Genomic DNA, 14,819 nt, shown 5'->3' on the forward strand with positions numbered 1-14,819 from the left:
TCACAGAGATAAGCATATACACACATATAAAAATAAATTACATCCTATTTTTTAAATATAAATGAGAGGCTGAAAGCATAATAAAATGCATCTATGTGTAAAGACCTTGGTTGGCTGCCCTGGGTACATTCTACACTCTGCAAACTCCATTTCCTCATCCCTACTGGGAACATCAATAATGTGTGTCTCACAAAACTCCTATAATTAGTAAATAGAAAGTAAAAGTAACTCCATCCCCAGCACTTATGCCAGGAGTGAGCTGTTTTAGTTTCATAATCAACAACAGGAACATCCTAAATTCACCTCATGCTGCAGGACCTAGGACTCTAAGTGACTCTAGACTCACGTGGCACTCTCGTTGTATGGTGTCTGATCAACCCATCGCCATTGTCTATGACCTCCATCCCTCAGCCCTATAAAATAAGAAGCCTTTGTGTCCAGGATCCCGGTGATGAAATTCTAAGAGGGAAGAAAGATACAGCTGTCAGCCTGGGTTGAGCACTTCTTTTTCTACTATAGAATTTTGTAAGATCTTTTAACAATTATTTTAATGATCCAAACTTTTAGGGTTCAGCTGGGTATGGTGGCAAATGTCTTAAATTCCAACGCTCAGAAGGCAGAAGCAGGTGGATCTCTGTGAATTTAAGTCCAGCCTGGTCTACAAAAGGAGTACAAGAGAAACCCTGTCTTGGAAAAAATTTATAGGGTTCAATATGATGCACATAGGTAAATAAATAATAATTAAATCCTAGTTCATCTATGTCCTTAAATATTTCTCAAATTTTAAATTAATATACAGTAATTTTACATTTTAGAAGTTCAATGTGATGTTTTGAATAATTTTTTTCTGGTCATACAGAGAAGACAGAAAAAAAGAAATAGAAGAACAACTCCCAACCCCCAGAAGTACACATCTTCTCTTGCTGATCAGGACAAAAAGTATCACTCATATTTTCATGACACTGGAAATAATCTCAGACCATGGTCATAATGAATTCTCATCTCAGACTCATTCACCTCCATTCTTCACCAACACCTTTCTTGAAAGCTGCACACAAGAGAAGTTTACACATTTAGTATTTCTCCATTTATAACTTCAAATATTTTGTTTCTGATGGTTGGTTGTGACTCTCCTGATTTGATCCTCTTTTCCTACAAGTTCCTCTGTTAGGTGGTTGGTACTGCAGGAAGCATTAAACTGCTGAAATCACAAACTGGTCTTTCAGGCAGAAACATTCCATCCTTCCCTCCACCCTCCTGTGCTGCATTTCTGAGGCTGCGGTTCCTTGGGGCTTGTTAAGGCCCACTGAAGGGGAGCAAGGTTTAGCAGGCAAAGGCTGAAACAGCAATGTCTGCCTATGTGATGGAAAGCCTTCTGCCGCACCACCACCCACGTCAACAAAACCCACCCTTAGTAAAACCAGGCAGACAGCAGGCCCAGCCCACATCTCCCAAGATGCACCTGCTCTTCCTTGCTGTGGATCACCAGCAGATGAGCACCCATGTTGGAGCAGTTCTGCTTACACTTGTCCCAAGATGCAGCGTCATTGGAAGTGAAGTAGCAGTTGGAACCAAATGGCTTCCAATTCTTTGGGCAACAGCTCCAGACTTTGTCTTTTGGGGGGAGAATGAACTATAAGTGCCACGTAATAAAGTCATGCTAAGTTTCTTGAGTGATGAGCCCACAGGGAAGCTGGGACTCCCAACTTCTCCAGATACAGCAAGGAGCCTCTCACCCCTCAGTTACCAAGCAACCCATGTCTACCTCCATTGACACTAATGTCATGGCCTCTTTGTGCTACTGGGGTGATACCAGGAAAATCCAGAGAAACAGAGTGTATAGAACACCCACACTCTGAGGACATAATGAGAAACAGTTTATGTCTCCAAAGAGTAGAACTCATCACACCAAGAACCAGAAATTCTATTATATGCATGTTGTATTTAAATAATACATGTCAGTAATCATGGCAGCAATAGACTAAAAAAGATTTTTAAATTAGTGAAAATAGAAATACTGTATAAAAATTACAAAGATTTTATAAATAAATGTAATGCAGAATACCTCAAAAAAGTAAAAATAGGTAAATAAAAATCTGATGTATGTAAATATATCCCTTTGTATCTGTAACAATGTGTTTTTCCATTTTGAATTGAAAAAAATTAACAGAATGATCTTCTTTTTTAAAATGTGGTGGCTATAGTAGAACGTAGATGACAAAGAAATCAGTTAATTAGAGAAACAAAAAGCATAAAGCTTGAATTAAATAACAGGCAAAACAGGCAGAAATAAATAGATGATTGATAGATAGATAGATAGATCAATGCAGTCTGCTATCAAGATTACTAATATGCCTATACCAAGTAAGAGAGGTATAAAATATATAAAAATTAAAACAAAGACTTGAGAAACGCATAGTAGCAGCTATACAGCAATATACTCACGCACTCATCTATATCCCTCTGTGTTTATATGGAAACCAAGGATGTCTTAGAGATGGGAAAACATCAAACAGTGGGAGGAGATGAAGAATGAGTGGCCAAAGCATTGCAGTGCTAGGAGAAGACTGAGAAATGACATTCACAGTGGAAAACACAAACAAGGCTTAGAGAACAAGGAGTGTTGTGGACCGATATAAAGAACGTGGATAAATATAGACAGATACATAATTCTGTCTCTTGAGAAACCTAACCCAATATTCCACCATAGTGTGGGCTGTATATGGCATCCTTCCCATAATTATATTGTGGAAATGGAGAAAGTATCAGTTCTTTGCATTTAATTAAAATATAATTATATCATTTTTCTTTCTCTGCCCTCCAATCTCTGAGATGTGCCCTACTCCCTCTCAAATTCATAGCCTATTTTTATTGTTATAAGAGCTACAGTAATTAATAACTGCCAAGAGAGGGAGAATTAATCTTCTCCATGGATTAGCCTCCTAACTGCTTATCCAACACCAAATGGTTAGCCTCAAATGGCATCAACTGAACATGACATAGCAAGATAGAATAAGACTAGGCATAAACCCTCATATCAAGGCTGATTGAGACAACCCACTAGGAGGAAACGGGTCCCACAAGCAGAGGAGGCCTGCTCTTTCCTGAAGGGAAAGAGGAAAGCAGTGGGTCTGGGGGATAAGGGAGGTGGGGGAGGAAGGAGATGAGAGGAGAGAGAGGAGGATGTGGTTGGGATGGGTCATATGAGAAAAGAATAATTTCTTAAAGAAATAAAATACTTAGACAATAAAAATTATATGCTTTAAATGACCTACCTCAGAAGACCATCAGTCAATATCTATGGTCTATAATAATTTTTATAGTTTAGATCCTGTGTATGATCTGATTAGACAAGCATTTCACACCTGTCATCTTCCTCCTCAAAAATAGTTACTCAAATTTTAATAGAGGAACATCCTATAATATACCAGATCAGTCATCATCAAAACTGCTAATCAGAAACATTTAAAACGAAGATCTTCTGAAAACTTATCCCAACTAAGAAGGCTACAGAGATATGGCAGCTTAATACAATGTGGTTTCCCCAGTGAGACTCTAGTAATCACGATCTTCAACAGTGTTGGCATCAGTGTTCACTCACTAGTTGTAGGAACCATGTTTGCTTACACAAGATGTTCATATGGAGACAGTGTATGTATATGTAAGGTTAGCATGGTATCTATATCATCATGTGAAATCTATAAATGTTAAAATGTTCTCAAGGAATCTATTAAAGCTTTAAATAATTTGTATTCAGGAAACATGCTTCATAATTTTCTTCTAATTATATATGTGTATACATATGTATGTATATATTTTTCTGAGATGAGAAACAGCAAGTGTGTGGAGATGGTTCAGAAAAACATAAGCTAGAGAAATATAAATAATAAAATAACCCTTTTCATAAAAAAAAAAAAGACTTGTGTAGACAAATGGAGGCATACAAGTCAGATATTCTGGTCTGATAATAAATGTACATGTAGACTCCACTTCTCAGTACTTGCCACCTCAGAATCTGTTAGAAATACTGCATGACTGCTGCAGGCATCCCCTACTCAAGTGTAGGCCGTACCAGCCAGACTAACAGGTAGGTAGCCTGACCATGGAACACTCTCATTCCCTCACTTCCCACTGTTGTAGAGACACAATTCTCCACCATGTCTCCCTCCAACACTTTCACTTTGCCTTGTCCCTACTCCAATGCCAGAGGCTATCCCCTACTGAAGTGCAGGCCACAGCAGCCAGAACAGTAGACAAACTCAGGCTGAGACTCACTACTGGACCAGAGGCCACATCAGATGCCCAAACTACATATAGACCAGCACACCCTTTGATATCCGCTCCTCTCTCTTGGTGCACCCAAGACAATCCTTCCAATACCCACTCCTCTTCTCACCAGCCCCCAACTCTAATGAAAAAACTCTACTCAAAAAGAGGCCATGACTGCTGCTAGAAATCCAGCCCCCAACTCCGGCAGAGACCCTCTGATCAACCATAGGACACACAGATCAGAAGACAGAAACCAAGGACTAAAACGTGCGCAATGAGGAGACCTCACAGGCTGCTGCCAGACAGTTGAGGTGGTAGGGCCTCCACTATGAGAGATCTAGGGGAGGAGAATAGGCAGAAGAAGGGATAACAATTGGGATGTAATGTGAATATATTATAATAAAGAAAATATACATTAAAATAAGTAAATATATTCTTGTGATAAAATTAGACTAGTTTTTGACATGAACATGACTTGCATCAATATACAAAATTCAATACCATTGAATTAAAAAATAACCTTATTTGTGAGCAACCATTAGGGACTTGAGATGAGGAGTAGATTCAATAATCTACCTTTTGTTTTATCCTCCCTCCATATTTCTATACCCCCCCTTCTTTCTTTTCAGCTCCTATCACCTTACCTATAAAAGAAAGACAAAGGAAAAGAGATACGTTCCTGAGTCAAACCTAGTTTCCTCTCTATAAAAGACTAATAATACTTATAACCAACTCCCGATGAAAATAAGCATCTGTAAACCAAGAGAGTAAACAGAAAACTATCCAATTCCCCTTAAAGTAAATGGGACATCATTCTCTTAAGGTTTCCCAGGCTGATTTAGGGCAAAGGATTTGTTTGAAGGGCCAGAATATATATTCTATGTCTAATAGATAGATGTGATTCTATAGATATGTAAGGTAAAGCAGTTAAATAAGGTCTTCAAAAACCTCAGAAACCTAAAAAATATGGCATTTAAAGATGTTTTTATTATGCTAAAGATTCCTTGACAACAAGACAGGTTAACTCCTGGCAACACCCAGCCTACCTCAAAGAAGATAAGCTCCAAGGAACCTCCTTATGGACTTGACTTCAAATGTGGCAAACAAGCCATTGGGCAAAATGTCCTCGTTTCTGCCACAGACAGAATTCTGCCTAAAAATGGGCAAGTTTAGATGCAGGCAGAGTTGACGGCCAAACTCTGCCAAGACAGGACAAGCAAGTCCTCAATAGTTGCTGCCTTGCAAATATGTCTGCCAAATATATTGGTCCAGAAGGCTGAAGATGATGCTCCAATGTTACAGCGAGTGTTGGGTGACTATTCAGACAGTAAACTGTCTCAGTCGATTTTTCATTTTGGAAGCTGCTAACCTGTAGTCTGGCTTCAATCAGGTATTTAATTTTTATCCCATCTCAAGTCTCTGATGGGTTTGAAGACCAGATAGTTTAGTATTTCAATTAAGCTTTGTAGGTTAGGGGTTAAGATGTTATTAAACCAAGATAGATGTTTTAAGTTAATAGAGATGAGATATGATATTAATCTCCATTCAGAAATTTAGACCCAGCAAGATAAGAAAGATATTTACTTTAAGTTTGCCAAATATAAACAGTCAAATCACTATGAATGTTACATTTATTTTTTTAGATTTTTAAATATATTTTATTAATTTATTCATATAACATATCAATTGTTATCCCATCCTTTGTATCCTCCCATTCCTCTCTTCCTCCCATTTTGAATGTTACATTTATACAATTCCCAATTGTCTCGTGGTTCTTCCTGCTGTATGTAGTTTATTTTACTCATGTGTAATAATATAAATGTATATGTTAAAGTAATCCCCCTCAGGGAAGGGGAATAAGGGGGAAATGGGAGGGAGGGAAGAATGGGAGGATACAAGGGATGGGATAACCATTGAGATGTAACAAGAATAAATTAATAAAATAAAAAAAATGGCTTAGCCTAGGGAAATTTATAATTAAACTTTCTAGAGTATTGTTTAAGAAATAATAATCAGGTCATGCTGACCATTGCTTGGAAATTGATTGATTTTTGCTGTATGCTTTATTATAGGTTATAAAGAACTGTTAGTATTTCTTTGTTAGATTGTTTTCTTGCTCTGTTGATTTTTAAAGGCTCTATTGATAATAAAAGATGAGAAACTCATGATGTAATCTGTAATTAAAAAAACAAATTTCATTTAAAATAAAGTACTGGGGTTGGCCCAAGGAGATAGGAAAAAGAAGAAAAATAAAATTCTCCTGGGCTGGAAGACCTTTCAGTTTGTACCATAAAAAAAAAAAAAACATAAAAAATAAGACCTGAAAGTAAATAAATAAGTAAATAATAAAAATAAATCATGCAGCAAGCAAAGCAAAACTCAGAGAGCAGCACCTGGACCTATAATCACCAAACCAAAAGCCTGGACACAAGAGAAAGAAGACAGTCAGCAACAGCCAAAGCAATATGTCACCACCAAGACCTAGCTATCCTAATATAACAAGCCCTGAATATTCCAACACGACTAAAGAACAAGAAAAAGACCAAAGAACTAACTTTCTGAAAACAATAGAGGTCCTTAGAGAAAATGAATAAATCCCTTAAAGAAAGCAAAGGAAAGATTAACAAAAAATTAGAGAAAATGAATAGATCCCTTAAAGAAAACCAAGAAAAAATAAGTAGTTGAAGGAAACAAATAAAACTGTTGAAGACCTGAAAATGGAAATAGAAACAACAGAGAAAACACACACTGAGGGAATTCTGGAAATGGAAAATCTAGGTAAGCAAATGAGAACTACAGACACAAGTCTCAGTTACAGAATACAAGAGACGAAAGAGAAAATCTCAGACATTGAAGATAATGATAAAAGAAATAGATACTTCAGCCAAAGAAAATGTTAAATCTAAAAAATTCCTGGTACAAAACATCCTGGAAATCTGAGAAACTATGAAAAGACTAAACCTAAGAATAATAGAAATAAGGCATGAAGAAGAATCCCAGATCAAAGGTCCAGAAAACATTTTCAACAAATTCATAGAAGAAAAAATTTCTAACCTAAAGAAAGAGATGCCTAGAAAGGACAAGAATCATACAGAACACCAAATAAAAACCAGGAAAGTCCTCTCGCCACATAATAATCAAAACACTAAACACATGGAGCAAAGAGAGAATATTAAAAGGTGCAAGGGAAAAAGAGCAAGTAACATATAAAGACAAACCTATAACAGTTACACCCAATTTATCAACTGACTCTAAAAGTCAGAAGCGCTTACACAGATGTACTGTAGACTCTGAGAGACCGCAAATGGCAGCTCACACTGCTACACCAAGCAAAACTGTCAATCACCATAGATGGAGAAAACAAGATATTTCATAATAAAGTCAAATTCAAACACTATCTATATGCAAATGCAGCTTTACAGAACATACTGGAAATTACACTCCAAACCAAGGAGGTTAATTATGAAACCACAGGAAATAAATAATATCACACTTGCAAAACCAAAAGAAGGGAAGCCAACACACATACATACACACACAAGCATGCACGCCCGCGCGCGCGCACGCGCGCGCGCGCACACACACACACACACACACCACCACCACCACCACCACCACCACCACCACCACCACCACAACCACAATAATAACAACAAAATAACAGGAATTAACAGTCATTTGTGATTGATATCTCTTAATATCAATAGACTCAATTCTGCAATATGAAGACACGGCCTAAGAGAATGGATTTCCTGGGTATAATAGTCTGGGCTGACATTTGTGTTATCTTAGAGTCTGCAGTGTATCTGTCCAGGCCCTTCTAACTTTTAGAGCCTCCACTGAGAAATTGGGTGTAACTGTTACACATCTGTCCTTATATGTTCCTTGGCCTTTTTCCTTCACAGCTTTTAATATTCTCTCTTTATTCTGCATGTTTAGTGTTTTGATTATTATGTGCTGAGGGGTCTTTCTTTTTTTTCACTTTTATTGAATGTCTATCATTTACACATCATGCACCAAAATTCCTTTCCTCTCCCCGTCCCCTCATATCTACCCCCTGCCCTTGCAATCTCCCCTAGTAAAATAAAACAAACATCTTGTCACAGAAGCTGTAGTGTATCACGCAGTATAGCCTTTTGCCCACATATGTTTTTCAAATGTTCATTGCTACAAGTCTGGTTTGAGGCCTACACTATCGTTACCGGATCCTCACTGGGACTGCTGTCGGATATCTTGTTGTTGCTATGTGTCAAGTAGATTCTTAATCTTTGAATCTGCAGGTCTGACCCCCACACAGGTGTCTTCTGGGGAGGACCCATCTCCCGCTCCCATGTCACCATGGCAGGGATGGCTCTCCTGCACCTGTGTCCTCAGGGCAGGGCTGGCTCACCTTCCCCCCATGTCCTCAGGGCAGGGCCCGCTCTCCCACTCCATGTCCTCAGGGCAGGGCCAGTTTCCTGGCTCCCATGTCCCCAGGGCTGGCTTGCCTGCTCCTGTGTCCTCAGGGCCAGCTCTCCTGTTCCTGTTCAATTCGCCAGATTGTTGTTGGCCTTCAAGGCCTGGATGGCCTCCTACTCCTGTGGGTACTGGATCTTGTGGGCCATCAAACAGGCAACAAGTGGAGGCTCCTCAAAGTCTTTGTTGAATTGCTCACAGAAACCAATGATGTTGGCCCGGCTCTGCTTCTGGTCTAGGGGAACTTGTGGCTCCATTGCATGCTCCATCCACCATGGGCCCCATGTAATCTACGAGGATGAACCTAGCAAAGACTCCCAGTAATGGCTGATATGGAGCCTAAGGTGTCCATCTTCTGTAACTAGGCAAGGCTTTCAATGGAGAGACTGGAACTCCAGGCCACTCACAAAACTTTGACATACACTTTGTCCTGGCTGCAAGATGTGATGGGATAATGGTGGCACAGAACTTGTGGGAGTAGCCAAACAATGGCTGGTCAAACTTGAGGCCCAAGCCACAAGAGGAAGCCCACGTCCAACACTGCCTGGAGGGCCAGGAAATGGACACTGCTTAGACAGAGACCTAGGATAGAACCAAACACAACTGACAAGAAAAAAAAGTCAATGAAATGATTCCTAATGATATTCTGCTATACTCAAACGTGGTGCCTAGCATGCTTGTCATCAGAGAGGCTTCATCTAGCAACTGATGGGAGCAGATGCAGAGACCCACAGTCAGACATTAGGAGGAGCCTGGGGAATCCCCAGTGGAAAGGAGAAGGAAGGATTGCAGGAGCCAGAGGAGTCAAGGACTCCAGGAGAACACGATCCGCACAATAAACTAAGCAGGATTCATAGGGACTCACAGAGACTGAAACAACAATCACGGAGCCTGCTTGAGTCTGCACTAGGTCCTCTGCATATATGTTATGTTTGTCTAGCTTGGTGTTATTGGGAGACTCCTAACAGTGGGGGTGGCTGTGTCTCTGACTCTTTGCCTGCTCCTAGGAGCATTTTTCTCCTGCTTGGTTGCCTTGTCCAGCCTTGTTATGAGGGTATGTGCCTACTCTCTTGTTGTTGTTATTGTTGTTTGTTTGTTTGTTTTAGTTTTTAGTTTTTTGAGACAACATTTCTCTGTTTAGCCTTGGCTATCCTTGACTCATTTTGTAGACCAGGCTGGCCTCAAACAGAGACTCACTTGCCTCTGCCTCCCTAATTTCTGAGATTATAGGTATATATAACACCACACCCAGCTATGTGCCTAGACTTATTGCAACTTGTTATGCCTTGTTCAATTGATATCCCTGGGAGGCCTGATCTTTTGAAAAGGGAAATGCAATGGATCTGAGGGGCAGGACTGGGAGGAGGGGAGAGAGGGGAAACCAATCAGGATGTAATCTATGCAAGAATAATAGATTAGCAAGGAAGGAAGGAAGGAAGGAAGGAAGGAAGGAAGGAAAGAGGAAGGAAGGAGGAAGGAAGGAAGGAAGGAAGGAAGAAAGGAAGGAAGGAAGGAAGGAAGGAGGAAGGAAGGAGGAAGGAGGAAGGGAGGGAGGGAGGGAGGAAGGAAGGGAGGGAGGGAGGGAGGGAGGGAGGGAGGAAGGGAGGGAGGGAGGGAGGAAGGGAGGGAGGAAGAAGGAAAGAAAAATATCCAAATGGGACCATTACACACTACAGGCAGCAACCAAACTCTTGGTTACACTAAGTCTTACCTCCCAAGGATCGACTGTTCTTTATGCAGTTCAATTCATTGTGAGTTAGATCTTTTGTAGGTTTTTTTTCTTCAAGAAGTTGAGAGTATTTTTGAAAATAAACTGAGAGAAAACAGAATCAAAATCACTCATTTTCATTATAGGGATATGAATTTCTGCTTCCTACATACTGGTACAAAGATCTACCGTATCTGGATTACCTAAGTAGACAGAGCCTGACTATAATTCCCATCCCCCACAATCAATGGAATCCTCAGCCTCCTGATTTGAAGCCACAGATACTTCCAGAACTCACAAAACAGTGAGTGATTTAAAAGGCAGGACGGGCCCATTATCATCACTGTAAAGGGAGTTAGCCACGTTGCTATTGGACTTGAGGCCAGTTCTTTCCCCACTCAGCTCCTGAGACACTGCACTGTCCTGGTTTTGCCTCACATTTTTGCCATCATTTCTTGTTGCCTCCTATAATAATCTGTTCTCCTTCTACCCATCCCTTTAAAATGTAACACTTCCTACAGTCCTGTCATTATGCTTCCTCCTCATATATAATCTTCCCAAGTGATGTCATGTATTGCTGTGATCATGCATGCCTGCTGCCTGTATGCGTGAGATTTTGTGCTCAGAGAACACAAGCATATTAGGTTCGACTCAATGCATCTAAAACTCAAATCAACATCCATCAGCTTGAACCTATGACATAATATACTTTCTACCTCTTTGAATAACTTCATGGTTGCTGAGTTTGCAACATCATAATATTACAGTCACACTTTACTTCTTGGATCCCTTGATTCCTCTATCTCGAGACTCATCAAGTATCTATTTCCTTGGTCCTACGCTCTTCACCACTCAAAGCTGCTCTTCTCATGTTCTACAGACACTTATCTCATTATCACTTTATAGCCCTCTTATTCCTCTCTTTGTCCTAAGGATTCTATTTCCAGGGTCCTGTAAAAGCAAGAACTACAACTTAAATTTGGATACATCAATTCTCTATTTCAAATGTTGGAATAGTTCTCCATGGCTATGATGCTTTGCCAAAAAAAGTGACCACAGTTTTTAGCTTCTGTACCCACACACCATTGTAATGTGAGTTTGCAACTTTCCCAGTTTAAAACGAAGAAAAGCAGTCTTCCATGTGAGCTGGCCAAGAGAATGTGCGAGATCCCCCCTGATCTACTATCAGGCTAAATTTCTTGACAGGCCTGGCTCATGGTCACCTTCAGTCTTGGAAGTCTGCAAGCTGCCATGCAAACAAGCCCAGGCCATGCTAAGGAATCATAGGAAGGTGCGTCATACTATCATACTGTTAGGCATATTCCCACTGGCCTCCTCTTCCTTGGCCTGCAGTGGTAACTGGCGCACACACACACATGCCTAATTTCAGCTAGGACCAGAGGAGCCTCTCAGTGGAGCTCAGCCTGAATGCCAAACCGTAGGAGCAGAAGATAAATAGGTAGTTTTCTCAGCTCATTAAATGTATACTACTTTATTAAGTAGAAAACCATACTTGATTTTTTACAATATATTGTTTAGGAGAATGAACTGTTTTTCATAATGGGGCACAGCACATGTCTGCATCCTGCTATGTCTACCTAGAAAATTTTTTCCTTCACTTAGCATTGTGTGCTTCAACCATTCACGCGTCAGTTTCACACCTCTGTGACAGTCTTCGTAACCACAGTTCTAGAAGTCACTTCCTCTAAGAAATCTGTCTCACAACCCTTCCTGGACAATGTCACAGACACTAGTTTATTTTTTCTACATTTTTTTCTGATACAGACCCTTTACATAGCCCAGGCTAGCTCCACACTCACTGTCCTTCTGTCTCAACATCATGAGCAGCTAGGATAATAGGAGTATGCCATTGTACCTGGCTGACACTGATTATTGGTTTTCCTCTACATTACATGAGAACTAAGTCTGTGTTCTCCTGGGACTTTGTCTGACACACTGTCTGACATACAGTAAATGGCTATTACTTTATTCTGAGTGATCAAATGAATAAGTAAAATATCCTCAATATATTGGTTTTCATGTATTTTTAATTTCTCATGAATTTGCAAATCTTTGATGAAGAGAAATTTACCCATTTGTTCAGTTGCCTTCTAGATTCTGCAAGATCCTGAGCTGGACGGAAGTAACTAGGAATTAGCTGAAGAACACTTCTCAGATAACTTCTTCCCCACTCTTTCTTGTCCACCATCTCACCACAAGATGAAGGATCCCTATACACACACAGCCTGTATACACACACAGCTAGTATACACACACAGCTTGTATACACACACAGCTTGTATACACACAGCTTGTATACACACACAGCTAGTATACACACACAGCTAGTATACACACACAGCTAGTATACACACAGCTTGTATACACACACAGCTTGTATACACACACAGCTAGTATACACACAGCTTGTATACACACACAGCTTGTATACACACACAGCTTGTATACACACAGCTTGTATACACACACAGCTAGTATACACACACAGCTAGTATACACACACAGCTAGTATACACACACAGCTAGTATACACACACAGCTAGAATTCACACAGCTTGTATATACACACAGCTTGTATACACACACAGCTTGTATACACACACAGCTTGTATACACACACAGCTACTATACACAGAGCTAGTATACACAGACAGCTAGTATAGTATACACACACAGCTTGTGTACACACACAGCTAGTATACACACACAGCTTGTGTACACATTGCTAGTATACACATACAGCTTGACTTCTCGATGCCAATGAGAACACATAGATTTGACCTCACAGTCTAATAAAGACAACACCCCACAGAGTTCACTCCATAACCCCACACAGACACTCATACATTCACTTCAGTTTCTCTCATGAGAATGGATTGCATTTTTCCCCCAGGACAATAGCTAAATCCAAGAACAGAAGAATCAAAGTAACAATGGAACCCCTTGAATTGTTTTTCCCCAAAGAATATTTCTTCTTCACGTGTCCATTAAATGCCAGCTGCTACAGTGGAACCTCTCTTCATCTGAGGCAAACATGGCCTGTCGATTCATTTGGGATACTTACTGATAAAAGCAGCAAGGAAGGAGATTGCCAGCAGCAGGACGAGTGCCATCAGTGATGTGAAAAGCAGCGAGGGGGAACCAGGCTTACTTTGATGATGGATGGGTTTCTCTTTGGGAGCTGGAAGAAGAACCACATTCATTCCATGAGTAATAAGTTCCATTCTTGTTTCTGCTTTTCCTCCCTCCTCTTCTCCCCTTTCCTCCAGGACACATAATTACTAAAGTATAAACACTAAAAATAATTTTAAAAATAATCCCCATTGTAAAAGCATTATTTAAAAAAAACATAAGCCAGGCATGGTGGCACACGCCTTTAATCTCAGCACTTGGGAGGCAGAGGCAGGTGGATCTCTGTGAGTTCAAAGCCAGCCTGATCTACAAAGTGAGTCCAGGACAGCCAAGGCAACAGAGAGAGACCCTGTGTCGAAAAAAATAAAATAAGAGCACAAACATACACTGTTGAAATAATTGGTGTTAATATTTTGAGATCTGAAAAATAATTTGAATATATATTCACAAAAGCATTTGATTATATCCTTTCAGGGAGGTGGGGTTTTTTTTTTTTTTTGGTCTGTTTGTTTTGTTTTGTTTGTTTTCGTTTTTGTTTTTTGGTAGTGGGAAATGTAATGATCTAGAATCTCACTATTGTAGTCCTGAATGGCCTGGAATTCATTATGTAGACCAGGCTGTCCTCAAATGCTCTGCGATCCTCTTGCTCTGCCTCCAGAGTGCTGGAACTAAGACCACACCTGGCCCTTTCAGCAAACACTAAAGTATGTACACACTGTAGTATGCTTTCCCACAAGGTGACCTATGACATTTTCTTCTAACCAATACTGTAAATGCATTTTCGTGTCACCATGTTTTCTTGGTGTTCTTTACTGTGGTTGTAGCACTATATATTCAAATAACTTCCATAATGCCCAGACATTATAGATACATATGTAACAAGAGATAAATATTTATAATCATATTCCACTTCTTTAGCATGAGATCAGTCTGCTAGTCACCATCTCATGGCTGGAAGCTGTTTCCTGGATGAAGGTATAGTTTAGTGGCAGAGCAAGTGCCTGTCAAGTGATCTACAGTATAAGAGGAAAAAGTTCCCTCAATGCACCAGCTCCACAGAAACAGTTTTCATGGTGTCACAGTATACTGTCAAGCATAGAGGGAAATAACTATTACACAGTACGGTTTGATTGCCAGAAAAATATTTGCATTTATGTTCATTTATATAGAGCAGGAACTGAAGGTGTAGTTTCTGTAAGTAGCAAGAGCAAAAAAAAAAAATCATGCTGAGAAA

The 14,819-nt window shown here is 39.9% G+C and overlaps 1 protein-coding gene across 3 annotated transcripts in view; it reads right to left on the reverse strand.

Annotated features, from left to right (window-relative positions):
- Positions 1–14,819, reverse strand: part of LOC311588392 (C-type lectin domain family 4 member A-like) — an 83,216-nt gene that overhangs the window by 64,506 nt on the left and 3,891 nt on the right. For 2 of the 3 annotated variants that reach the window (XM_084765969.1, XM_084765968.1), the window contains exons 2-5: positions 13,518–13,634; positions 10,436–10,537; positions 1,463–1,614; positions 347–459 (exon numbers count right to left, since the gene is read on the reverse strand). In XM_084765969.1, coding sequence (XP_084622095.1) covers positions 347–459; positions 1,463–1,614; positions 10,436–10,537; positions 13,518–13,634 — 484 coding nt within the window. The remainder of the gene's footprint in view (positions 1–346; positions 460–1,462; positions 1,615–10,435; positions 10,538–13,517; positions 13,635–14,819) is intronic. The other variant, XM_084765970.1, reaches the window with a different exon arrangement.

This window comes from Acomys minous, assembly GCF_964271855.1.
Source record: "Acomys minous genome assembly, chromosome: 17".
Lineage (NCBI taxonomy): Eukaryota > Metazoa > Chordata > Mammalia > Rodentia > Muridae > Acomys > Acomys minous.